This window comes from Ambystoma mexicanum, chromosome 8, assembly GCF_040938575.1.
Source record: "Ambystoma mexicanum isolate Mex_15411 chromosome 8, UKY_AmexF1_1, whole genome shotgun sequence".
Taxonomy (NCBI): Eukaryota; Metazoa; Chordata; class Amphibia; order Caudata; family Ambystomatidae; genus Ambystoma; species Ambystoma mexicanum.
Window position 1 is genome coordinate 137,407,689 of NC_090929.1, and position 26,705 is coordinate 137,434,393.

At 46.8% G+C, this 26,705-nt stretch overlaps 1 protein-coding gene across 11 annotated transcripts in view; it reads right to left on the minus strand.

Annotated features, from left to right (window-relative positions):
* The window catches only part of FBXW2 (F-box and WD repeat domain containing 2), a 434,117-nt gene that overhangs the window by 379,113 nt on the left and 28,299 nt on the right, over positions 1-26,705 (minus strand). Inside the window, exon 2 of one of the 11 annotated variants that reach the window (XM_069609485.1) lies at positions 11,696-14,311. The exons of the other annotated variants lie outside the window; for them this stretch is intronic. Within the exon in view, the coding sequence (XP_069465586.1) occupies positions 11,838-14,303 (2,466 nt within the window). The 5' untranslated portion in view covers positions 14,304-14,311 and the 3' untranslated portion in view covers positions 11,696-11,837. Of the gene's footprint in view, positions 1-11,695; positions 14,312-26,705 lie in introns of those variants that run through there. 11 annotated transcript variants of the gene reach the window in all.

Here is a 26,705-nt window from a genome sequence, read left to right on the forward strand (position 1 = left end):
TGCTGGGAAAGTGAGCAACTCGTTGGACAGATATACGTCGATGACATAAGAGCCGACAAGGATAAATGCCCCTCCCGAGGAGCACTGCATGAGGAAATCAAATGAAGTACATTGTGGATCCAGTGCAGAGGGAGGCGGGCGAAAGAGAAAAAGAGAAGAGCCCCAGAGTGGGGAGTGAGAAAGAAGAGCACCGGAGTTGGAAGGGACGGAGAAAACCCCAGAGTGGGGAGGAAGAAGGACATCCCCAGTGTAGGGAGTGAGAAAAACAAGTGCCCCAGACTGGGGAGTAAGAAAGAGAAGAGCCCCAGAAAATCCCAGAATGGGGAGGAAGAAGGATAGCACCAGAGTGGAGAAAGACTGAAAGAATCCCAGAGTGGGCAGAGACTGAGAGACTAGATGAAGGAAAGAGATGAGCACTACTAGGTGACAAATATTCTGAATTATGCTGTAATTACTAATCAAGTAACATATTTAGAGGAGCAGACCAGTTGAAGAGATCCAAAGATAGCAGGATCTAAAATCTTTAACACTGAAAAAAACTGGGTGGAAACCACACAGTTAGCCAGTTGCTCTCACTCTGTTCCCCTTACGGGGTTACCGGAAAGTTGAAGGAAGGTAAGTATAAGGAATGCCCCTTCTGAAATACCATGCAAATGGTTTCTCCAAGTAATGTAAGGGTTACAAAACAAGTCTTAGGCTTTTCTTTCGAATTGTTTTTATTTTAATAGCAAAAGTAGGGTAGGCCAGCTGCTGCCTCATCGGAAAGAGCTCTTAAGCCAATGCATTTCGGAGAGATTCTCTTTCATCAAGGCTGAGCCCTACCAGGTACAATTGTAAATAAGTGCATTCAACATTACAATCATGTTCAAAGTTATCCAACAGTTTGAATCAGTTCATAAAGAAGATGGCATAAATAAAACCAATATCATGCATTGTTGTATGCAGTGATCAAATAAATGTCATACATACCCAATTGGGTGCATGGAGAAGTACATGTAAAAAAAATATGAAGAAAGAATGATGGTACATGGTATAAATTGTGCAGTTCAACACCATACTTAGTGAAAGAATCATGAAAGGCAAAAATGATGAATACCTTTGTTTGACCAAGCGGTCAATCTTTATGAACTCTGTAAAGTACAAAACAAACATTTCAAGCGCTATCCAACGTGATATCAATCGTAGCGTGTGCTAGAAATATGCATATAGTTACCTCATTTGAGTTACACGAGTGCTTCAATTTCAAATGAAATCCAAGCTCTGAAATTAAGCAAATAAGAAGATTACGTCAGTGCTTACTAAGTGATTGTAAGAAACACACCGGGGCATGTAACGTGGACGCTCACCTGCTGCTTCACTGAAGTCTTGCCAGCAAATTGAAGACTTGCGCGGGCGTGCGCCTCTAAACATTTCACATAGTCTCCATGGTGACCAATTGGACGCTGCAACACGGCATACCCAGGGGGTGGCGACACGGCTGCGGCATCGCATGTACCGACCTCTCCATGGCAACAACGAGATCGAGACACATCAGATTCTTCTTTTCTAGCCTATGGAAAGCCTTTCACTCTGCGAGTTGGTCACTGGACCTACTCACGTTAAGGAACAAACCCTAGATTTAATTTTTGCTCCCGCTCATCGTGTGTGTTTTATCAGCTCTGACTTGGTCGGATCATTTTGTAATCCCTTTTGAGCTTGTGCTCGCCTCACCTTTTGCTTGTCAAAACTGTCCAAAATCTTTGCTAAGAAATTGGAGACTAGTTGAACTACTACTTTAGCCAACCAAGTTTCGTCCAGTTGCAGAGCTTCAGCCGATGGCCCACTACCATCACCCGCACCAATTTCTCAGCTTATGATGGAGCATTCTGCCGCAGTCGAGTGCTTACCACCCTTGAAATGGATGAAGAAATCTGTGCGTCCCTCTGCTCCCTGGTTCACAGAAGAGCTTCAGACGGCAGGCCGAATGCAAATGGTGGACCAACTGTAAACCTTTGCAGAAAGCCCGTTTTAAAAAGCATCTTGCTCCGCATCATAGCGCATTGAAAGCAGTAAAGCACTCATTTCACGCTTCAGCCATTCAATCCACTGTAAATGTTCTGAAACAAACAGTCAAGGATCTTTCCGCTCCAACATTGGTAAATTCAGGATCTCAGGTTTTCTGCGATAATATTTCCTCCTTGTTTTATAAATAAAACAGAGAACTTTAGAGCCAATATTGAATGTCTGTTAAGTGCAACACATGTCACTGGTTCTACAGCGCCCTGATGCCCCAGGGCTTGTGCACGCTTTACAAATGAAATAAATAAATACATTTGACATGTGCCTGAATCTGTCCAATCACTACAAGCTGTAACACGCAACTTCTCTGCTGGGCACCAAATCTCAATCTGCGTCCACGTACCCCACTTTCTTCCCATCACAGTGGGGGGATGCCAGGCTCTATTGATATTCTGTGTGGCTCACTGTTCAGCCCTTCACCCCAAAACAGCAGCAGATACAGTGCCCTCCATCTCGGGCAACACAGGAAAGTGCTCTAATCTTTCACACCTTTCCTTTTGGGGAAGACTGGCCTGTAACATTATTCAGATTTATCCCAATAAACAAGTTCTCCCAAGAAGCTACCATGGGTTAGGAAACATTGGCAATATCTTGCACTGCCTACCATGCAATTGACTCGTACCACTCCACTGCCTTAGAAAAGACAGGCAACCTATTGGGAAGTCTTCCGATGTCAAGCACCCTCCTCTACCACCAATTTAACACATGTCCCTCTACTGGACATAACGGACTTCTGAAATCCTATTGGTCTCCACCACCTGCTGTGAATTCTTAAAGTTTCTCCATAGGCATTTCCATTAGAAGAAAAAAAAAAAAAAGATACTCACCTCTCACGCATCATTCTCTCCAACACTCAAGCATGAAGACCTTAGTCACACAGCCCCACTGCCAGAGAAACGGGATGGGGGGGGGGTTGCTGTTTCTACCCTGCTTGTTCAGGTACAACATAGAAGTTGTGTTATCCGTGAGGACATGGACACAAGAATTATTGATGATAGGCATGTATACTTTCATGGCACTGAAAATGGCTCGACTCTCCAAAACGTTGATATAGAGCAACTGATGTGTGGAATTCCTCAGATTGTGTGCTACAAGTCGCCGAGGGTTGCTACTCAGCCCAACAACGAGGAGTGTGTTGTGATGGTCCAGGAAGGGAGGGGATTACCAAACCCCACTCTCCTTATCAGATTGGAGCAGTCAGTTCACCACTTGAAATTCACATTAAAATAAAGGTGGAATCTGTAACACCACTGACTGAGCCAGAGATGCTCGAGACCAGACAGATGCTAGGTAAAGATGGGGCCTCCTCCAACAGAACACAGGCGTCCATTAGACCCAGGAGCCTCTAGAACGACCAGGTTGTGGTTGCTGAGCTGTTCAGGAAAAAAAGAGCCGCGATCAGGCCCTGAATTATCTTAGTGTTGCTAGGTAGTATCAAATACAAAGCCTATAAAAGGTCAGCCTCTCAACAGGCATCAAGGAAGACTACTCAGAGTTCACTAAAAACCCAGGGCAGAAAAGGAGGCTGCGCAGATCCAGGACTGCTGAGGCGGCTTAACCGGGGGTGCTAATGACTTAGACGTTTGAGTGCAGGTTCTCTTTTCTGAAGCTCCACATCATTCGAAGAGTGAAAGAAGCGAGTTCTCTCAAAAAGAAGGTCCACGATCTTGTCCAGGACACTTGTGACAAACTTTGTGCCCGCAAATAGGCCTGCCGCCTTCTGTCAACTCCAATAGCCATCAATCTTGCTGAGGTAGTCACTTGGTCAGCTGCTAACTGTGAAAGATCTTGAGCAACCTCATTTGCCTCTGCAGCATAGCAAAGACCTATGTGATGTCACATCATATACTACTGTTCATTTGGGATCAAATGCAAAGACAATGATGATTAATCTCCTCAAATTAAGGTCTTGAAATCCATATATAGTACAGCCAGATTTTTTTGATTTTTTATTCTGGGGACACACATTAGGTTCTCAACATGTTCTGGGGATCTCAACAGTAGGTTAACTGCCACCGAAGATGAATGCAGAGGGAGGGAGGCGAGACACGCGGACTAGAGACCAATGCCCATCAATTACCCAGTTAACAATGAGCCCGAATTAGGTTTTAGCCAAACCTTGAGGATCTCCGCCATGAAGTACTTTTGCAAAGGAACACCTCAATCATCACATGGCTGTGAAAACAGGACCCCTGCCACAGGGTTCTGTAGTGTGGAGATAGTAATTCAAGCAATCCCATTACCCACTCATGCAAAGCTTGTACCGATAAATCATCCTCCCATCTGGCTCAGAGAAAAGGACTGGTGGGGCATGATTGCATGCGCTTATACGCAGCCAATCAAAATTGAGAGATTTTTTCGTATGCACCTCTAAATGCTGCAGTCCAGTCCCTGCAAGCGGAAACTCCTCAAAGTATGGAAGGATGGGATGTCGGAGTAAATCAAATGTTTCCTTTAGAAACCTCATCACTAGGTCAAGCCATAGTTGAATGCACCTTTGCATGACAAACACTATGCCAACGCGATGAAAGAAAAAAGTGCACTGGAGCCTTTTACACTTGCAATTAAGCAGCAGTGCTTCCATGTACAACAATTGCGAGATCAAAGTCGGTGCTTCAATTACATAGAAAACAAACATGCAGATATGCTGCTGATAAATTATTTAAAAAATGTACTTACTTGGGTGGTTTCTATTTCGCTAGAGCAGGGGTTTGCAAACATTGACTCTCCAGATGTTTTGGTCTACAACTCCCATTAGCCCCAACTAGCATAATGAATGACGACTGCTCATGGGAGTGGTAGTTAAAACCATATGGGGAGCTGAAGGTTGCAGACCCCTGCACTATGGAATTCTCCAAGACACTGGGGTCACAGAAGGTTGTTATTGGTGTCAGTGGATGTGACGCGCAACTTCTGACCCGTTCATGCTCACTCACAACGTGCACAGTCTGAATGGAATTATTAGGTCCCAGAAAGGTATTTTGCATTCAGGATGTGCGTTTGTTCTCCACCCATAGTCGGGTGCCCCTTCGCAAGGTTTAGAGTCAAACACAATCTGCTATTGTTGAAAGTGTAGTTTCGAAAGTAGTTTATTTTGGTTTTGCTTGGGAGACCGGGTGCTGCATCTGGGGCTTGTGTGTTCCTTTCAGGAATAAAAGTGCATTTAGCAAGTGCAACAGACATTGATGAACTACCAATTCAGTCTTTTTAGCATATATTTGGTCACCTCATTGCCCCCAAACCCTGCACTCAGAGGTCAATGGGGCTTTTGTTAAGCCAGGGGCTCCAAGCTCCCCATGTGTTCATTTTTCTTAGAAGTATTCTTTCCCCTTTGCAGTTCTCTCAAACATAGCAAAGAAAAAACAAACATGACGAGTGACTGAAGCATCGGTGCGATATTGGGTGGGGGCTGCAGCTCAAATCATGCTTATTTTTCTTTGCAATAATTGTTCCTCTTTGATAGAAAGAAAGAGGAAAGTAGAAGGCTGCATGTAAAGATAAATTAACAGAACAAAGTGTGGTACATGCAGAGGTCATCCAGAGGGCTGCTTTAATGACTGAGCAGGCCACAGAGCGAACCTTCAGGCATAGACAGTATAAGATGTGGCTAGTAGCAGATCATGTAAAAAACCTGCCTTAATTAGGGAGTTGTGGGTCAATACATATAACGTGATATGCGAAGAAAGGCAACAGTAACGCTGTGCCACTGAAAGATTCAATTACAGGTTTAACTTCATATACACGTTTTCCCAAGAGATTATGGTTATTACAGTGGATGCAAAGATGAATCCTGATGAAAAAAACGAATGAATCCTCTCCACGTTCACTGTAGAACATATGATCCTGGAATTGCTACTTTCAATGCAACCTCTGGAGTAAATACAAAAAAGTCAAATGTACAGAGACGAGTGGCAGTTACCTCAAAGATGTGCCTCAAAAAAACATCATAAAGTGATGGATGGACATGCACATGACAACACTTCTTAATCAGGGGTAATTACATTGAATAGCATTCCTTTACATTGGATTGTTAGGTTGCTTTTGCCAACTGAGTGTTTGGAAACTGCCGGTGCTTTGCTGTGAAGCAATTTACCACTCGCCGTCAGGCGTAAACAGAACCCTTTGAAATTCCACAGGATCCTTACAAATAGTTTTCTTCAAAAAGACGCGCGATTCCGAGCACGGTGTCTGGCGGTCACATTCTGCGAGTATTTGACGTCACCACAACGAGCACCACGATCAGCCCATCTATAACTATGTATTATTAACTTGATGGAAGTCTTTTACCTTCTCCTGCACTTATTCCAACACGGTTGTCCCCGTTTGATTTGTTGTACATCCTGCTTTTAATTGCTCTCGACTTATTGCCCTGTTCCCCACAATAAAAAAATTGCCATGTACCATGGCTGTGAACAGTCTGAGCCCTCCCTTCTACTGCATGTCTCGCCCCCTCCTCCACTTGGGGACCCTCAAAGCGACTGACAATAGGAGCGTTTCAAACGAACAATAAGTAAATGATCATAATTATTTTTCTAAGGTGATAATTATTCGGATGATTATGTATTTAATGTTGTATTTTATTGTAGCACGAATGTTTAATGTTTTAAAACAAACACATTAAAACCTTTCACAAATTCCTGACATTTTACATTACAACAAAACAGAAAATAGAAAAAACAAACATTTACAATAAAATAACCATTTACAATTAAAATGGTTACTCTCCCATAATCAAAAGAGCTTTCATCAGTGCAGGTACATCACCTAAAAAGGTCCAATATCTCAGTTGAAAAAGCACCTAATGCAATAGATAAGGATATATGGTTTGTTCTCATAAAACGCCACCACCGAGGTCAAATGTACAAAGCAGGAAAAGTAAAACAAAAATCGCCTTAGTAATACATTACACGTTAAGTTTGGCTTAAAGCATAGTACAAGAGTCTACAGGCTCTTTTACTATGCTCTAAACCTATATAAATCTGAAAAGGAGATTGAATCTCTTCAACTTTATTATTCATCTCTACTAAATCAGCAACATAGTGGTTTCAAAGTGCCTAGCTTTGTCCATGAGGTGGTACGTTTTTACTCTTCTCGGGTAAAAAAATTATATAACATGCATTACTTAACATAATAGCATTTCTGATGATTGTATCTGCTTAGATTCACATGTTGTGCATATGGTTCAACATCCAGTGGTAACCGCAGAGTATTGCATCTTGTGTTTCGGGGACTGAAAGGGGACGTCGGCATAGGCGTGTCTGTAACACTATCCCTATCGTGACGTGTAGTGTACCCAAAATCCCTCAGGCGCCGAGGTCCCTCCGATTTTATTTTTTCTGCCGTGAGGGAGCACATAAAGAGAAAGTAAGCAGTCCATGTTCCTTCCACCCCGAGCGGGGAGGTAGGGAGGGCAGGGCGCATGTGAATCGAAGAAGATACAATCATCAGAAATGCTATTACGGTAAGTAATGCATGTCTTCTGATGCTTGTTAATCTGCTTAGAATCACACGCTGTGCATAGACTAGCGAGCAGTAACCGGAGTTGGAGGTGGGTTGTGAGAAGGAACAGTAGAGAAAAGATATCTTAATACTGCTTGTGAACACCTGAGAATCAGACCTAGAATGAGTGTCCAGACAATAGTTTTTTTGTAAAGGTGTGTACAGAACTCCAGGTTGCCGCTTTGCAAATGGACTCAAGGGGAACATTTGCAATGAATGTTATGGATGCCACAGTGCCCAGAGTAGAATGTGCTCTAGGCTTGAAGGGCAGTTCTCTCTTAGCAAGAGAGAAACAGTGTGATGCATTTGACAAATCACCTTGAGATTGCCGATTTAGAGACAGGATCCCCTGCTCTACCAGCTGCCACTGAAACGAAGAACTCTTGTTTTCCTCAGTGGTTTAGTTCTTTCCAGGTAAAACATGACTGCCCTGCGCACATCTAGTGTGTGTGTGTAGGCTTCTTTCGGCCCTGCTAGTAGGGTTCTGGAAGAAAGTGGGCAGTTCGATCGATTGCTTCACATGGAACTTTGAGATTAACTTAGGCGCAAATCTGGGATGTGTACGCAGAACTACCTTTGTGGACTGTAACAAAGGGGTCTAGAACAGAAAGCTCCTGTAGTTCGCTAACCCTTCTGATAGAAGTGATAGCCACTAGGAAGGCAGTTTTATAAGTCAGGTCTTTCAGACTTGCTTTATGCATAGGCTCAAAGGGAGCTCCCATGAGCCTGGTCAAAACCACATTTAGATCCCATCCAGGGGTCGGGTGAGAAATGGGAGGATAAATCCTCTTAACCCCTTCCATAAAGGCTTTAAATCACCAGTATTTTCCACCACAACACTATTTGTTGTAATGTGATGTAGGCTGACAGAGCAGCCAGATGAACCTTTAGGGAATTGAAGACTAACCCAGTGCCCAACAAATGGTTTAAGTACAGCACAATGTGTGTGGGTGAGCAATCGATGGGATTAACGCCCTTGGAATTGCACCAGATGACAAAACGCGTACATTTGCGGGCATAGCAATAACGTGTGTTGGGTTTTATAGCTTCCCTTAGTATGTCCGTGCACCTCTGAGGGAGCTGAAGGTATCCAAACTATGACCTCAGTAGCCAAGCTGCTAAGTTCAGAGTTTGTGGACACAGGTGTAGGGTCTCACCCCTGTCCCGAGACATGTTGTACGGGCAGGGTAGTATCACTGGCGGGGAGAGGGACATTTCCATCAGGTGAGCGAAGCAGGGTTGGGGGGCCCACATGGGGACCACCAGTATCATGGTAACTGGTTCCTGGTGCATCTTGTGCACTATCTTGTTGAGAAGGGGAGTCTGAGGAAAAGCGTAGACAAATTTCCCCGACCATGTTATCTAGAGACCGTTCCCCTTGGATCGGTTCTGGGGGCACCTGCATGCGTGGTCTTGGCAATGGGCGTTCCGAGTAGCGAATAGGTCGATTTCTGGGAAACCCCATTCTGCGAAGAGGTTGGCCACGATGTCTTTGTGTAGCCACCATTCGTATTCTTCAGGCACAGGAAGGTCTCTGCTGAGCACTTCTGCCAGAAGATTGAGTTCCCCTGGAACATATTGAGACAACAGAAACATCTTGTGTTTGAGAGCCCATATCCAAATGTTCTGGGACAGCTTGGATAGCCCTGGAGAATGAGTGCCTCCCCCCGTTTGTTCAGGTAATACATTAATACATGGCTGTAGTGCTGTCCGTTAGAATCAGCACTGTATTCCCTTGCAGTTGCACCCGAAACGTCTTCAAAGCCTTGAACACCGCTAATAGCTCCAGTAGGTTTACATGGTTGGACGCTACTTGAGGGGACCAAACTCTGTGTGCAGTCTTCCACCTCTTGATTCAGGATCTCCAGATGGTCCGGTGAAAAGGCACCGTGAGCACAGCGGACTGAATTGTGGAGGTCGGGCGAATTCCACGCAGTAACCGTGGGCAAACGTCTTTATGACCCACTGGTCTGAAGTTATCCCCTCCCATGCCAAAAGCAAAGATGTTAATCGCCCCCCGACTGAGATAACATGGGAGGGGACCTGGATTTGGTGGTCATTTCTGAGCAGAGGCTGTGGATCCTCTGGGATTGGGGCCTCTACCTCTGCCTTTGATGCGTTTCTGCCCCCTTGCTGGGTAGTACAGTGTTTCCAGAGGTTTGTCCTGAGTTGAAGTTTCCACTGCCGTAGTTGTTTTGGCCAGCACAGGCTTGCCCTCGAAAGGACCGCCGAGTTATTACCCCTCTGGGTGGAAGGCTTCTGTGTGATCTGTTGCAGAGACTTCAGAGTCTCATGCTCCTTCTTGGCTGTTTCCAAAGCCTCATGCACTGCTTTCCCGAAGAGGTTAGAATCCTCAATGGGCTCGTTGATGAGGGAGGTGAAAGGAAGCGCCCCCAATTCAGCACGATCCTCCCCGCAATGAGAGGCAATAAAGGACTCTCCCGTAGTGGGAATAAGACCAAGACAGAGTGCGGGTGAGCGTAAGTGGGAGTTTATCCAAGGATAAGGCATGCAAAGAACTCTGCAACCTACGAGAGCGCTCTGCCTGACATTAGCAAAGACAGGCGTATTTCTAATACAAAAAACGTCATCAACACCTAAACACTATAGGGGGCACAAGTCAATTGGGATTGGGTGGTGTCGACTAGCTATAGGTGTTGCTGCCGCGGGGTTGGTCTTGGCGGGACGACGTCACTGGTCAGCCTCGTGGGTTGGGTTGGGCCTGGCAGGCCGGCTGGAGGTCATCCGTGCGGTGTTGATGTGCTGGGGCAGCCTGTGACAATGACGAATACCTTTCCTGTCTCATTTGCCCTAGGCCATGCACACTACAGTTATTCAGAAAATGACATTTACGTTCATTAATAAATCGCTTCACCAGCTTATCTTATAAAATAAACACAACACATGAGGAATGCACCTTGTGAGAGGTCTGGTGGTTGTCGGTTGGGGTGAGATTTACCTGTGTCTTATTGACCGGTATTTTAGGTCACGGGACGGGGCTCTGGGACCTGGGCCGAGTGATACATGTCTGTCTGCTGCGTTAGAAGTTATTATATAGATGGGTCTCTGTGTCTTGTCCCAATGATGGGGGTCGTCCTTACACGGGGTCAGGATTCTTGGGGGGTTCGTGGGATTTATGAGAGGGTGCTGGTAGATCAGTGGGTTCATCCGTGGGTTTATTACCGTGCTGTAAATAACACAGGTGGCGGGCTGTGGCCTTGGTTGCGGCGCCGGGGCCTCTGACTCTCTGAAGTAACGCCAGCCTGGTTGGGGGAGGTGAGGGAGCGCGGCACAAGTCTTAGCTTTTTTATCTGGCAGGCTTGGTGGGGTGGGAGAGGGAATGACCTTGCATATACTCACAAAGGTATTTTCCTCGTGCGTTGCTGATCAGTGAATGCAGAAGTTTTATACTGTTCTGCCTTATTTTAACGTTATTCAGACACACATATATATATATATATATTTCATTTTCGTTACACATTTCTTTAATACAGTCGGTTCCAGTACCTTTTCATTACCTAACATTATGTTCGCTACATTGTGTGCGTATTGTATGTACATTAGACGTTATACGAGGGATATCTAGGTTATGGCCTACAGAGATTGATGCTCGCCGCTTTGGGTGATTCAAAACATATATGAGTTCAAGTTTCTACATACTATTGAAAAACACTTTTACAAATAGAGGTTACACGTTTGGTCAACATCTTTCTCCGTGGTTATAGCAGCATTAGTCCAGACCTGGAGGGATATCATATAACGTTACATTTTTATGGTTCATTCACATTTTAAACAGAGGTAGTTCATTAATACCAATACTTGAACTATTTTCTACCTTCTTCAGATAGTGATGCTTCAGCTTTTTCCCCGTTGCCCCGGCCTTGCGGTCCGGGTCATACGGGGTGCAATATCACATTGTTACTAATATAATGTTGCCGTGTTGGCATCTCGGGTTTAGCTCATCTCCGACTTTCTCATGGGAACGCGCTCGCAGCGGATCTGCCAGGGCTGCTGAGGCGGCAGAGATGCATGAAAGGCCCTCCAAAGGTGGGGGCCTCGTTACAGTGTGCTGAACTCACACCATGTTTGCTGTGCAAGATGGCGTCTAGGCCTAACTTAAGTTTCGGTAAATGCAAGGACAGGGTGCGTGTGGGCAATGTCGTCGGCGGGTGAACCCTCCTCCACCTGGGCCCGGGTGGCATGAGGGTGCTCCCACCGAGCCATGGTCCTCACCTGGGGAGGGAGCTGTAGGTGAGGAGGGCCTCGTGGCCATTCCTCCCCTACATTTCCCCCCTTTCGTTACTTAAAGTAACGAATTTCTTTAGCTCTTCTAATCTTCTACATTCTTGTTCCTCTAACACTGCACCATCCCATGCAGGGGTTCCTTTTATGGGCATCCATGCTCTGCACACCCCCCTTAAGCTCTCACCTCTCCTAGCATACTCGTCTGGTGTACATGTCAAATATATACAGTCGCCAGTTTCTTCCAGATCTACCCAGACCTCCTCATACCATTCCAGTTCTACGTCTCGTGGTTCTTTAATCGTGGTGTGCCATAGCTTATCTACTATGTACTTGTCACGGCACATAGGCACTAACTGGTACCTGGGGGTGTTGTCTGTTCCTGTCTGCACATGTACTTCTTGTGTTGCTTTAATTGTACCACCGGAGTTGCCCATTGTCACCATCATCATTGCACCGTTAGGGACTGCATTAGCACAACATCGGAGGCCCACCTGGCACAGGCAGAACATCACAAGGATGATCACCACTATTGGTATCAGGAACTTCATTGTCACTCCAAGCCATGAGGGAACCCAAGAGAAGATATTGTCGAACCACGAGCTATCCTCAGCTCCACCTTCCATTTTCATCTTCTCGCCCAGGTTATGTACTGCTTCAATAACGTGGGACAGGGACCCATTTTCTGCGTCTTCGGAAGGTACGAACGTGCAGCATGCACTTCCTATTTTTCGGCAAACACCTCCATCGATTGCTGTTAACAGGTCTAGAACATACCTGTTCTGCATGGTCATTAATCGCAGAGCTCGTAGTTCCACCTTTATTATGTTAAACCCTTCTTCAGTGTCATTGGCCAACTGGATCAGTTCCCACCGTGTGATCTGGAGCCATTTTGCATTTGCTCTTGCTTGGACACTTGATACTAGCGAAGCAAAGAATGTTTCCACGGAGCTGAACAGGCGATACTTGTCTGGGATCTGTGCCAATAAATCAGATGATGCTTGTGATATGTAGTTCGAGGCTCGCTTGTTCCTTGAAAGCTCTTCTCCTTTCCCTCCGGAAGACAGGACATAAAGGTGCGCTTGTGTAGTTGGAGACGCTGCATTCTGGTTCGAGCCTCCGTTCACCATGTTACTTCTGTCAATATGGCTTTCGGGAATCACCATTAGTGTTGAATGCAAAGTGGCCATTGAGCAGCTACCACTCCATGATTGGGGAAGGTGCAGGTACGCCTTGTTTCCGCATACCCAGTAGGTGTCCATTAGTGCTGCTGTTCCCTTTTTCATATCTGGGATGGTGAGAGTTTTGTTACAGTTCTTATTCGTTCCCATTGCCATTTTTCCTTCTCCCTTGAAACATAGTTCGTTTTGTATTTCACTTTGTAGCTTAAAGGGTTTTTCCATCGCTGTTACCCATGTTAATTTAGGGATGTGTTCTTTCCATATTGGCAAGCACGTTCTTTCCATCCACCGCAACTTTTCCGGTTGGACACCCTTCAGTGCTTCTGCCTTGCACAGCACTTCTTCGTCTTTCCATTTGTTTTCGGAAAACAGTGTCCCTTGTATTGCAAAGAAAGGTTCTTTAAGGCAGATCACTCCAGACGCTTGCGAATAGCACGTTTTGTTGTTCTGTACCATTCTGAAAGAGACATCGTGTGCTTGGAAAGTGTTCTTTATTCTACACAGCGTGAGATGAAGGAGACATTGGGCATCCACAATGGGCAATTCTCGTGGCAACAATACTTTAGGTGTGCCTGATGCATGGGGGATAAGTGAGCAGACATAACAGCTCTCATTGGTTGTTTGTTTAGCTGTTGTGCTCATATCTGCATACCATTTATTTGCTTGGTGAGGGTGTCGTGGGTCTTCCATTTTGTCTAACCCTAGCCCATAATACTCATCATACCCTTTTCCACCAGTCTCTCTTCTCCGCCTACTTTTCTCCCTTCTTCTGTACCTTCTCGTTATAGGAGGTGAAGAACCAGGCCCCCCTTCCTCCCTCCCACCCCCCTTTTCTAATTCTTCATATAGGGACTTGTGTTCTGTCATCATAATCACTTTTCCATCCTCCTTAATAAACAAGAGATCGTTGTTTGACATTGGGGCGGGAGGGATCGTGTGGTTGTTGTATGTGCCAGGTTGGGACATTGTGTCATTATCTACATTTTTGGTTCTCCATTGTGAGAGGACAGCAGTGGGTGGTGTAGTATAGTATCCCCACACAAAGTGTGATCCATCCCAGATCAAGAAATCACCGTCTTTGACATTTACAGTCGGAATTGTTTTCGTTCCAGGAGCAAGGGTGGTGTTGTTCCCCCCTCCCCCCTCGTTCATCTCGGTAGAGATGAACGCTATAATCCAGTGTAACACCAGACAAAACATTGAGATGAAGAACACGATAGCACACATTGATAAACCACATTCAAATGAATATGTTAATCTAGCCACTAACATTTCTCTAAATCTAACATATCTATTAGTTGCAGGCTGCCCATTCGATGCCATGATAAATCCTGTTTGAGACACAAAAGTTCATTAAATACAAACATGTAAGCATTTCCACATTGTGACGTTTCGGTGATAAAATATAGGGTTGGGTGAGGAAGGGGGTTTGTTGACAGACAAGGTAGCTTTCAGTCAATATTATTCGTACCTTACTATATATATATATAAATAATAAAAAACATGACATTTTAAAAACAACAATAATAAAAACATCTTAAAGAGCACAAGAAGGGAAAAAAAGAACCCCACGCAAAACTTTCAAAAATTGTAAAAAGAAAATTTACATATACATGTGTACATGCTTTAGTCCAGGACATTTGTTGCGCGCTAATTGTGTTCACTGTTCATCTCATGAAGCCCACAAAATTCCAATCATTCATTCCGCACAACTTCATCGTCCGCTGTTGCCTGTGCCTCATCCTGCACCTCACTCTCCGCAGCGCTGTAAGCTTTACGTACATCTGTCAAATGCACCCAATATCGCAGGCCCTTAACCTTTACTGCTGTAGGCGTGCAAAACACTACCTCATAGGGGCCATGGAAGCGTGGTGCGTTCCACCTCCGCACAAAACTTCTAACATATATAAGGTCACCAGGCATTAGCTGTAGTGGTTTTTCAGGCAAACCGTTTGGTTCAGTCGCGTTCCCCTCCTCTCTTGTCGAGGGGGGGGCTAGTTGCTTTGAAATTACGCGCGCTGCCCGTGTCAATTTTCGCAGGTATTCTGTGAACTCCTCCCCCAAAATAGCTGCGCTTCTGTGTGCATCAGAACGCTCACGGAGAGGCGAATGCGCTGTGTGCATTCTTCTTCCCGTGACGATCTCGTGCGGGGACAAATGGTGATCCTTACTTGGCTGGTTTCGTAGCTCAAACAAGGCCAAAGGCAGGCAGTACATCCAAGTCTTTTTAAGGGAAAAACAAAGTTTTGATAATCTGCTTTTTAACAGGCCGTTTATCTTTTCTACGACGCCATTACTTTGAGGATGATAAATCGAACATAATTTGTGCTTTATTCCCAATAATGTAGTCACTTCTTTAAAGAGTTCATTAACAAAATGCGTCCCGTTATCTGAGCGAATAACGTCGCAAATTCCCCAGCGCGGAAACACTTCCCGCACTAGGAACTTCGCGGCGCCCTTCGCGTCAGGGCGGGCACAAGGGCCTGCCTCCACCCACCTCGAAAATGGACATACAACCACAATCATGTATCGAGCCCCGTTACACCTTTCTCCCATGTCTACATAATCAATGTGGAGCTCTCTGAATGGGCCACTTGGTTTTGGTATCGTACCCCTTAGTGTACGCAATGTCATACCTGAGTTGTAAATTTGACATGTCGTGCATTCTAGAGCTAATCTTGTGACGTGTTCCTGGAGGCAAGGTGTAAACCAATCTTCTTGTATCTCTGCCATTATGTGTTTCTTTGTGTTGTGTGCAGGAAAGTGTAGTTGTTGAAATGCTATTTCTAACAGCGTGATTGGCATTACCACTTTTCCTGAACTCTTGTCGCCACAATAAATCAGTCGGTGATTTGCTGCATCCTCTCTTAGTCCACAGCAATTTTTCCTCTGCACTAGCTCCCTCTTGCAGCTCTATTATCTCCTGTGTGGACATCATGTTGTATCCTGTGGGGACCTCTTGGCTTGCTGTGTGGTGCAACATGTACTCTCCTATTTCACCTTTTTGTAGATATGAAGCTGCTTTGGCAGCGGCGTCTGCTGCCGCGTTCCCCAAAGATATAAAATCTGTATTTGTGGTATGAGCTTGACATTTTACGATGGCCACTGCCGTGGGGTCTTGCAGGGCCTCAATCAGTTCTTTCAATAATTCTGCATGCTGGACTGGCGTTCCGTCTGCTCGCCGAAACCCTCTCCGCCCCCACCGGGCCAACCCACCGTGAACTGTTGTTGTCATGTATGCTGAGTCTGTATATATGGTCACTGCGCACCCCTTGGCGGCATGCAATGCTTCTATTAGCGCTATTAGTTCTGCTGCTTGCGCTGAATAGTGTGATGGGAGGCGGTGTTGTACTAGTATCTCATATTCATCTTCCTCTAATCGTACCACTGCCATACCCACATGCTTTTCTCCTGTCTCCATGTCTATTGATGCTGACCCGTCCACAAAATACACCTCACCCTCGGTCAGGGCATTTTCAAAAATCACTGGATCCTTACTTTCGTCACCTGTGTACGTGGCGCAGTTGTGGTTTTGCATGTCCTCTACAGTGCATTCCTCTGTGATGAATGTGGCTGGGTTCACTGTTTTACATCTTACTATATGGATGTTAGCGCTGGACAGTATTATCTCATATGCTGTGGCGCGTTGTGTTGTCAATGTGCTCTTTGTTCGCTCTAATATTGCAAAAAGTGAGTGTTCCACAAACAGTGTCACCGGGCAGCCCATCACTATCGTGGCACTTTTTTCAATTGCGAACGCGGCTGCAGCTAGGGATTGCTCGCACGCGAAATGACCTTGCATTACTGCGTCTAGGGTGCCGCTATAGTAAGCGAGTGGTTTGTGCCCTAAAGATGTTTTCTGTGTCAGTACTGCTGTCATCAATGTTCCTTTGCAGTGTGAAAATAAGAAGAATTCGCGCCCATAATCTGGGTTTGCTAGTACTGGAGCGCTTGATATCAGCTCTTTTAGTGAGTTAAATGCTGTGTTCATCACCTCTGTCCATTCTATGTGTTTGTGTTCTTGTTGTGCTTCTTTCAGTGCCTGTAGCAAGGGCCTTGTGTACGCCGCATAGTCCAATATCCATGCTCGGCAATAGTTACACATACCCAGAAATTTCTGCATCTCTTTTACTGTTTTGGGCTCCCCAATTGTTCTAATCGCCTGTGCCCTGTCTGGTATAATTCGCTTGCCATCCTTTGATATCAACTGACCCAAGTATAGGACCTCCGTCAGACAGTATTGTAACTTCCCCTTGTCCACATTGTACCCCTTATTTGCCAATAATGTCAAGAGTGTTATCGAGTCCTGTCTGCATTCTTCCTCATCCTGTGCACAAACCAATAAATCATCAACGTACTGAATCACTGTGCTTTCTACAGACAAATTCCCCAGATCTTCATGTAGTACCCTGTTAAATATGCTTGGGCTCTCGCAATATCCTTGTGGTAGTCTGCAGTGTTCGAACCTCCTTCCTCCCAATGTAAATGCTGTCAAGTACCTGCTCTCTTCTGCCAAGGGAATCGAAAAGAACGCATTTTTTAAGTCAATTACTGTGAAGTGTGATGCTATTTTTGGAATGTTGCACAGTATTGTCGCCGGGTTCGGGACTAAAGGGAACTCCTTCATTACCACATCGTTCAATGGGCGTAAATCTTGTATCATCCTCCATGAACCCCCCTTCGCTTTTTTGATTGGGTAAATGCATGTGTTGCATGGGGAGTTTGAGGGCACTATTATACCCTGTGCTAGCAGTGCTTCTATTGTCTCTCTGATCCCTTCTTCTGCTTCTCGCGACAGTGGATATTGTTTCACCCGAGGTAGTATTGCTCCTTGTTTTACTTTTATCACCACAGGCTGAACTTCATGTAGCAACCCTACATCGTGGGGGCCATTAGTCCATAAGTTAGCGGGTACTGAACTCATGTCTTCATCAAAAAATGTATGCGGTGCTCCTACTACCGCCATTAGTTCAACTTTAGTTTGTCTGGCTGTAACTACAATGTCGCAGGGCATTGCCAGTTCCATCACTACTTCACCATCTCCTTCAGTGTCAGAAAATAGCTCCTCGTCCGAGAGCTCTCTCAGCGGGATATTTGCATTTGTACACAATACTGTCCGCCACTCACACCCTTCCATGTCAATACCAATCACACATATTCTGTTTGCTGATACATGTATTGCATGCAAATCCAACGATAGTACTTCCCCAAGAGCAGTGTCAGGGCTTGCTATGGGACGAAAAAGGAATTCGGCTGGGATTCTCCACTCCACCCTTTTTAGTTCTGGTACTATGAGAGCCAATGTTCTCATGCCTTCAACAAACATCTCCTCATTTCTTGGTACCCCTCTGATCTCTTTTATTATTGTGTGGCCGTGTATTACTGCTAATATACGGAGGGGGCATATGCCTGGCGTTGAACATACGATGCCGCTCCCTGTGAATGATATGGTCATGTTTAGTTTGCTCAAGAGATCTCTCCCCAGTAAGTTGATGGGAGAGTTTTCATAGTACAGTAAGGGTGCTTTCACTGTTTTACCCCCCACTGTCACATCCAATACCTCTGTGTAAGGAACTTCAATTACAGCCCCAGAGAACCCCTGCGTCTCTAACGTTCTATTAGATAACGGGAACCGGCCCTCTCTAATGCATGATTTCTCCGCTCCCGAATCCACCATGAATATGAATTGCTTGTCTCCTATCTGCGCTCCTATCAATGGTTCCTCTGATGCATTGTGGGTCGTAGACAGTACTGGACACGCAAGTGCTCTCTGTGGGCTGTCCTATGCGGGGTGTCTCATTGCCCCCCCTTGATCGAAAATGTTCCCCGAAACTACTGACACTCCACTGTAAGGTGCGGGGGCTGGTGCCCCATTAGCTCCTGTGGCGAAAGTATTACCAGGCGTGTAGTGCACATTGTCATTATTCTGTGGGCTGGTTTGTGTTCGGTATTGATGTCCGTGTAGTTGTGCGTTACTCCTTTGTACTACATTGTCTGGTTGCTGGTATTGTCCCATGGGGAGGCCGTAGGGGCTTCCTGGATGGGGGTGTCCGTACTGTTCTATCTCTTGGAAACCGTTGTTTTGTCTGCTCCTACATTCCCTTGAGTAATGCCCCCATCTCCCACAATTCCAACAGCTCCCCTGTGGACCTCTGGGACCCTGCCACCCATTTCCTCCCATTCCTCCATACCCTTGTCCTCCTCTTCGCCCCCTGTACCCACCTCTTCCTCCTCTTGGGGCCCACTCTTGCCACGTTGGACCTCCGTTCTGCTCCTGCTCTGTCCACTGTCGTTGCCCTTGTCCTGCCCAATTCGCTGCTATTCTTCCTTGTATTGCTATTTGCCCCTCCTCTCCTTCCTCTCCCTCCCGTATGAGTGGGAGTCCCGCTACCGCTGCTGCGACCTTCACCAATTTTGATTGCACCAACTTCGCCTCGTCCGCCAACCTTTTCTGTGCTACTTCCCTCTCTCTTTCTTTGATCCGTTTACAATGGTGTACTATTATGCTTTGGATCTCCGGCCAGCCTTTTGCCTCAACACCTGCTATTTTATCTAGTGCCTTTTGTACTTCCTTTGGGAGCCCTCTTTTAATGATGAAGTAGAATAGAGACGTGGATTGGTGCCAGGGCGTACCCGTTTCCGCTCTCCACATCTCCTGCACCCGGAGAATGTAATCCATAGCGTCCTCCCCATCATTCATGGTACATTGCATTACTGACTGCAAATCAGGGGTATCCGGGAAGGTTTCCCGCAGTGCGTCCCACACCCTTGCTCGCACGGTGTTAAAAGAAGCCCCATCATGGCGATCACACTCTAAAGTTACAGCTGGAAAACCCGCTTTAGCCCACACTCTGTCCGCCTGATCCCCTACTGCGGACACTAGTAGGCTTTTCACATCTCCTACCGCCAGCGGTATACCCGCGGTATGTTTTTCAAATGCATAGATCCACTTGCTTGCCCCTCCTGACAGCTGTGGTAGTAATTTCATTAAGTTAGCCTTGTCCATCTGAGCCCACGGTATATAGTTCGGCCTCCCACCTCCCCTGTGGAGTAATGGTAGTTGTAATTTCCCTTTTGCCGTTGCAGCTTCCTTTTCCTTAGTCACTGCTGACTCTAATGACGCCATCTTCCCCACCCTATTTCTTAGTCGTCCTATCCATTCATCCTCTATAGTCCCCAGTGAACATGCCCCATCTAGCTCCTCGCCTTCTCCTCCTACTGCCATGCTCAATCTATCACTCTCATCCCCCCCTCCTCTGACATCACATAACAAATCCTCTCTGATCCCTCTCTCTCGCGAGACATCACCAATGCTTCCTTCTGCTGTCCCTACTTCTATTATCCTGGTCGGTTCTTCCTCAATTCTGAACAGTATTTCCCCCTTTTTCCATCCTTCCTCAATTTGTCTACTTTCGCTCGACGCTCTAGACGTGCGTCCAGATTGTGTGGGGGCGCATGCTGTGCGTTCACATATGTCTTTTATTCTTGAGAGCTCATCTCGTGCCACTGTAAGCCTCGACTCTAAGTCACTCGTTAACTTCTCTATGTCCACTCTCTGTGTGCCTCCCTGGGTGCGCTCTCTGGTGTTTTCGTATGGTGGGGGTGCAGTTGGTCTTTGCGGCGTGCTGGTTGAAGGGGGAGGCACATAAATCGGGTCGCTATATCCTGCTGCAGGGGCTGGTTTAGGTAATATTGGGTACAACATAACCACTTCCGCAGGCTGTTCTGTACTTAACTGTTCCTTTTCCTCTCGCGGGATCATTAGTGGATTGTCTGTGGTGGAGGGTAAATCAATATTTGGAGCTGGAGCTTTGGGTGGGGGTACTTCCTCAAACAATCTCCAAAGATCTAATATCTCCTTCCTGTTCTGCCATTGTTTTCCCTTATACTTGAGGCGAATACATGTACATACCATATCAAGAACGCTTTTGTCAAAAGACCCTCCTTCTGGCCAAATCTGGGGCAACCCCTCCCCTTTCAATTCTGTTAACCATTGATCATGATATTTATTTATGCGTTCAGCATATCCCGGCAAGCTCTTGCAAATGTGTGATAAGGGAGTTTCAGCCCCCATACTTTAAATCGCTAGCGCTACCACGTTCGCTATCGTTATCTTTTATTAGCTGTAAATATGCGTATGTATTCCTTTATGGCACAGACAAGAGCGGACCTCTTAAAATTATCACCCACCGTTATTCACTGCACAAATCTTTTCTCACTCACCATATCTCATCTCCTTCCCATTCCCAGGCACTCTTATGTGATCTCACTTGTAATTGATCAAGTACTGGTTATGGCCACACTCTCTGACACCACCTCGCGGCCACCCGTTCGTCTCTCACACTCGTACGGTGCGCGCACCCTTCACAATGCTTTCCACTCACTCTTTTGTCCTTCTCCTCCCTTTCCTCCCTAGCCAGCTGTCCCTGTTTTCCTGCTACGGTTACTGTGTTCACGTCTGTACGTGCCACTGCTGAGTCCCCGCTTTTTAAGATGTTCTAACTTCTTTATACCCTTCTCATTTTCGCCCCCTACCCCGTGGAAATGGAAAAAGAAGAAATAGAGAGAGAGAGCACAATCACTAAAAATATTCCCGGTGTCTCCTTTTGCTAGACACCAATAACTTATTTCTCACTTCTTCATATATTCCCAGTACTAGTCTAGATAGTACTATGCGGCGCCGCCTTCCACCCCCTCTCGGAGCTAGGTTTCCGTCACTTCTACCACGTCACTTATTTCTTACTCCTAATGGCCATATGCAAAAGAAAGAATAAAGAAAACTTCAAGACCCGTCTGTAGTAGACCCCCGATATTCTTCTCCTCTACCTGTCCCCGTTCTGTTATTCCCAATTCCCTTTCTTTTCCCCTTGACGATCACTCGCACTCGGTACTCACGTGCCCGTCTTGAACCGATACTCTCCGAAACTGGGTCCGTCCAGGCGGCGTCACCGGTAACTCAACGGTCAGCCCCTGGCTCCGGCGAGCGGCACTCAAAGGGGATTTTTTTCCAATCGGGATCCCGTACCCTTTCTCATTGAGTGCGCACTTCTTATTGTGCCGGTCGCCGTTGGCGGGCGGCCTCCCGGAGACGGCTCACCGTGCGTATCCCTTCTCGACCGGAGATTCTCGTGCCACAAGGGGGTCGTTTAAGAAGGAGTTAGGAAAAATAGTTTGGAGATATCACGCTATCGGGGTCACCACTGAAAGGAAGCGCCCCCAATTCAGCACGATCCTCCCCGCAATGAGAGGCAATAAAGGACTCTCCCGTAGTGGGAATAAGACCAAGACAGAGTGCGGGTGAGCGTAAGTGGGAGTTTATCCAAGGATAAGGCATGCAAAGAACTCTGCAACCTACGAGAGCGCTCTGCCTGACATTAGCAAAGACAGGCGTATTTCTAATACAAAAAACGTCATCAACACCTAAACACTATAGGGGGCACAAGTCAATTGGGATTGGGTGGTGTCGACTAGCTATAGGTGTTGCTGCCGCGGGGTTGGTCTTGGCGGGACGACGTCACTGGTCAGCCTCGTGGGTTGGGTTGGGCCTGGCAGGCCGGCTGGAGGTCATCCGTGCGGTGTTGATGTGCTGGGGCAGCCTGTGACAATGACGAATACCTTTCCTGTCTCATTTGCCCTAGGCCATGCACACTACAGTTATTCAGAAAATGACATTTACGTTCATTAATAAATCGCTTCACCAGCTTATCTTATAAAATAAACACAACACATGAGGAATGCACCTTGTGAGAGGTCTGGTGGTTGTCGGTTGGGGTGAGATTTACCTGTGTCTTATTGACCGGTATTTTAGGTCACGGGACGGGGCTCTGGGACCTGGGCCGAGTGATACATGTCTGTCTGCTGCGTTAGAAGTTATTATATAGATGGGTCTCTGTGTCTTGTCCCAATGATGGGGGTCGTCCTTACACGGGGTCAGGATTCTTGGGGGGTTCGTGGGATTTATGAGAGGGTGCTGGTAGATCAGTGGGTTCATCCGTGGGTTTATTACCGTGCTGTAAATAACACAGGTGGCGGGCTGTGGCCTTGGTTGCGGCGCCGGGGCCTCTGACTCTCTGAAGTAACGCCAGCCTGGTTGGGGGAGGTGAGGGAGCGCGGCACAAGTCTTAGCTTTTTTATCTGGCAGGCTTGGTGGGGTGGGAGAGGGAATGACCTTGCATATACTCACAAAGGTATTTTCCTCGTGCGTTGCTGATCAGTGAATGCAGAAGTTTTATACTGTTCTGCCTTATTTTAACGTTATTCAGACACACATATATATATATATATTTCATTTTCGTTACACATTTCTTTAATACAGTCGGTTCCAGTACCTTTTCATTACCTAACATTATGTTCGCTACATTGTGTGCGTATTGTATGTACATTAGACGTTATACGAGGGATATCTAGGTTATGGCCTACAGAGATTGATGCTCGCCGCTTTGGGTGATTCAAAACATATATGAGTTCAAGTTTCTACATACTATTGAAAAACACTTTTACAAATAGAGGTTACACGTTTGGTCAACATCTTTCTCCGTGGTTATAGCAGCATTAGTCCAGACCTGGAGGGATATCATATAACGTTACATTTTTATGGTTCATTCACATTTTAAACAGAGGTAGTTCATTAATACCAATACTTGAACTATTTTCTACCTTCTTCAGATAGTGATGCTTCAGCTTTTTCCCCGTTGCCCCGGCCTTGCGGTCCGGGTCATACGGGGTGCAATATCACATTGTTACTAATATAATGTTGCCGTGTTGGCATCTCGGGTTTAGCTCATCTCCGACTTTCTCATGGGAACGCGCTCGCAGCGGATCTGCCAGGGCTGCTGAGGCGGCAGAGATGCATGAAAGGCCCTCCAAAGGTGGGGGCCTCGTTACAGTGTGCTGAACTCACACCATGTTTGCTGTGCAAGATGGCGTCTAGGCCTAACTTAAGTTTCGGTAAATGCAAGGACAGGGTGCGTGTGGGCAATGTCGTCGGCGGGTGAACCCTCCTCCACCTGGGCCCGGGTGGCATGAGGGTGCTCCCACCGAGCCATGGTCCTCACCTGGGGAGGGAGCTGTAGGTGAGGAGGGCCTCGTGGCCATTCCTCCCCTACAGAGGCTTGAGTTTGCGGTTTTCAACCTGGCGTACGCAGCCAAGCGCGTCTTTTCAATAGGATCCCTTGAGCCAGAGACCTGCCTGCAGTTTCCGCAGCGTCCAGGGTGTTCTTGATCACATGCTGGTTAACTGGCCTTCCCTCCATTACAATGGAGAGAAGTTTTGATTTGGCGGGTTCAGGAACCTCTTGAAGGCCTTCCTGGAGCAAGTTCCATTGAGCGTCAGCATAACTTGCCAATAGTGTTGTATTATTAGCAATCCGCGTAGTGTATGCGGCTGCTCACGTAGGGCATACAGTCACTTAGATTCCTTGTCTGGCAGTGACTCCCCCGTGGAAAGGGGTACCCCCCCTGCCCTTTTCAGAGTGGTAGTCACTACCAATGAATCTGGGATGGCGAGCCCTCTGATGTACAGAGGGTCGGAAGGGGAAGGATGAGATCATTTTTGACTCTCGGTTTCACTGCCCGGGTTTGAGCTAGTGATACCAAGGAGTGGGGCTACCCTTCTCTTAACAGAGTTGGGGAGGGGTATGGCCTGGCTAGATCGAGGTTTCTCCTTAAGGATCTACTCTACAAAAATCCTGCTCAGGCACCGCCTCTTGTATTCCGCTGCTTTTTTCAACATGGAGTTGAATGCCATTTGGTCATCTACAGGAGAGGCCTGGCGAACCGGGGTGGACGGAGGAGAATCCAGGCACAAAACATCAGAGTCCTGATCTTGCTGTGTCCATGGGTCCGGACCTTCTTGCTGGGTTTCCTCCCAGTTGTCCTTAGTATCCTGTTATTCCTCATAACTTTGTAGAAATGAAGCTTCCTCTTCATTATAAATGTCCCTATGTGTCCCCAGATGGACGATGTCTTCCTGCTGGAAGGCATGAGACTGATCTTCAATTTGGAGATTAGGGTCCATCCGAGCCCTTTTCGGGGGAGGATGATCAGAAAACACGATAATCCTCCCCAGCCGATACATACACCCTTCAAACCTCTCTGTAGTCCATTTAGAGGACCCAAACGGGCCTGCGGATGAAGAAACGACGTTTTCCACCTTCCTGCGTCGAAAAGAGTCTCTTAGGGTGTCGAAAAGAGGCTCTTGACTATCTTCGTAAAAATCGCGATCCCAATCCGCATCTGAAACTTTTTCCCGCGGCTTGTCCCATAACTTTCGGCGGAACCAGGGAAAGGCCCACTGCCGCTGTAATTCTTTCGATGCTGCTTTTGATAGTCGCCGAATCGGTGTGAGACAGTGGCTCCGATGGTTTAATCGGCAGGTGTACTACCTTCCGCGGCACTAGAGGGCCTAGCGGTCAGTTTTGTGGGTAGAGGCCTAGATGTAGTTTTCAGGCCTACCGCAGCCTTTGAGACAGTCGATTTCCACGCTTCAACGTGTGCAGTTTTTGGGGCAGCGCCCTTACTTGATTTAAATTGCACAGTCGCAAGACGCCGCTACGGATGTGGGGAAGGCATTGGATCAGAACGATCCGAGGAAACCGGCGAAGTTTTCGGCAGCCCTGTTGGCACTTTCACCTTTTTTTTCGACGAAGATGTTGAAACCGGTGGAGGGGTTGTGTGCTTAGTGCGATGCGCTTGTACGCCCCCGTCGCCGGGTGTTGTCCCTGTAGCAAGACCAGAGTCAGAGACGGGCGTAGCGGACCTAGAAACATCCGCCTCAAGGTCTATAACATCTGCAACAGATGTTTGGTCATCCGAAGTACCCCTGTCACTTTCAGCTGGTGTGGCGGTGGGGGGGGGGGGGCTGAGTAGGAGGGGGTGGGAGGGTTCCGCCCGCGACATACCGTACGTGGCCCACCGCTTTACACGGTGCTCCTTAAGGGTTTTAGGCCGAAGGAGTTTGCAGGCCGCACACCGCTTCTCGCCATGCTCTAGGGGGGAGGGGGGGGGGGGGGGGGAGGTGACAGGTGTTACACGTCCTGTGTTCGTCCTTCCAAGGATATCTAACCCTACAGTTAGGGCAGAATCTAAAAAAAGAGTCCTCTACAGAGCTAAGGGAAGGATGACCAGACCAAAAGGGAAAAGGAGGGGAAAGGAGGAAAGACATACCGACAATATGGCCACCCTGACCCCTCTCCTTACTGTTTAACTGTATAGGTCGGCCAGAGGGCCCGACCACGTGGAAAAGCCAGCCGCCGAAATCCACAGCCGTAGATGAATCTCCCGTAGTCTTCGTCAAAGATGTTCTTGTGAAGGGACTTAACAGGGAATAACCGACAATTCGGTAAGATAAACAATGTCTCTAGTAAGAACTCCGGTATAGGAGGACCAGTTATCTGGGTGGAAAAAAACCAATCTGAGGGACCTCGGCACGTGATGGATTTTGGGTATACTACACGTCACGATAGGGCTAGTGTTACAGACACGCCTATGCCGATGACCCCCTTCGGTCCCCGAAAGGCAAGATGCAATACTCTGCGGTTACGACTGGATGTCGGACCATAAACAGCATGCGATTCTAAGCAGATTAACAAGCGTCAGAAATATGATATATCAGACCTTTATTGCTGGAGTTAAAAAGGAGTGGCAGTCTTCCATTCAGTGCATATGCATACAAATGGAGTACATGTATACTTCAGATAGTTGCCCACATTGTTTGCATGTGTGGGA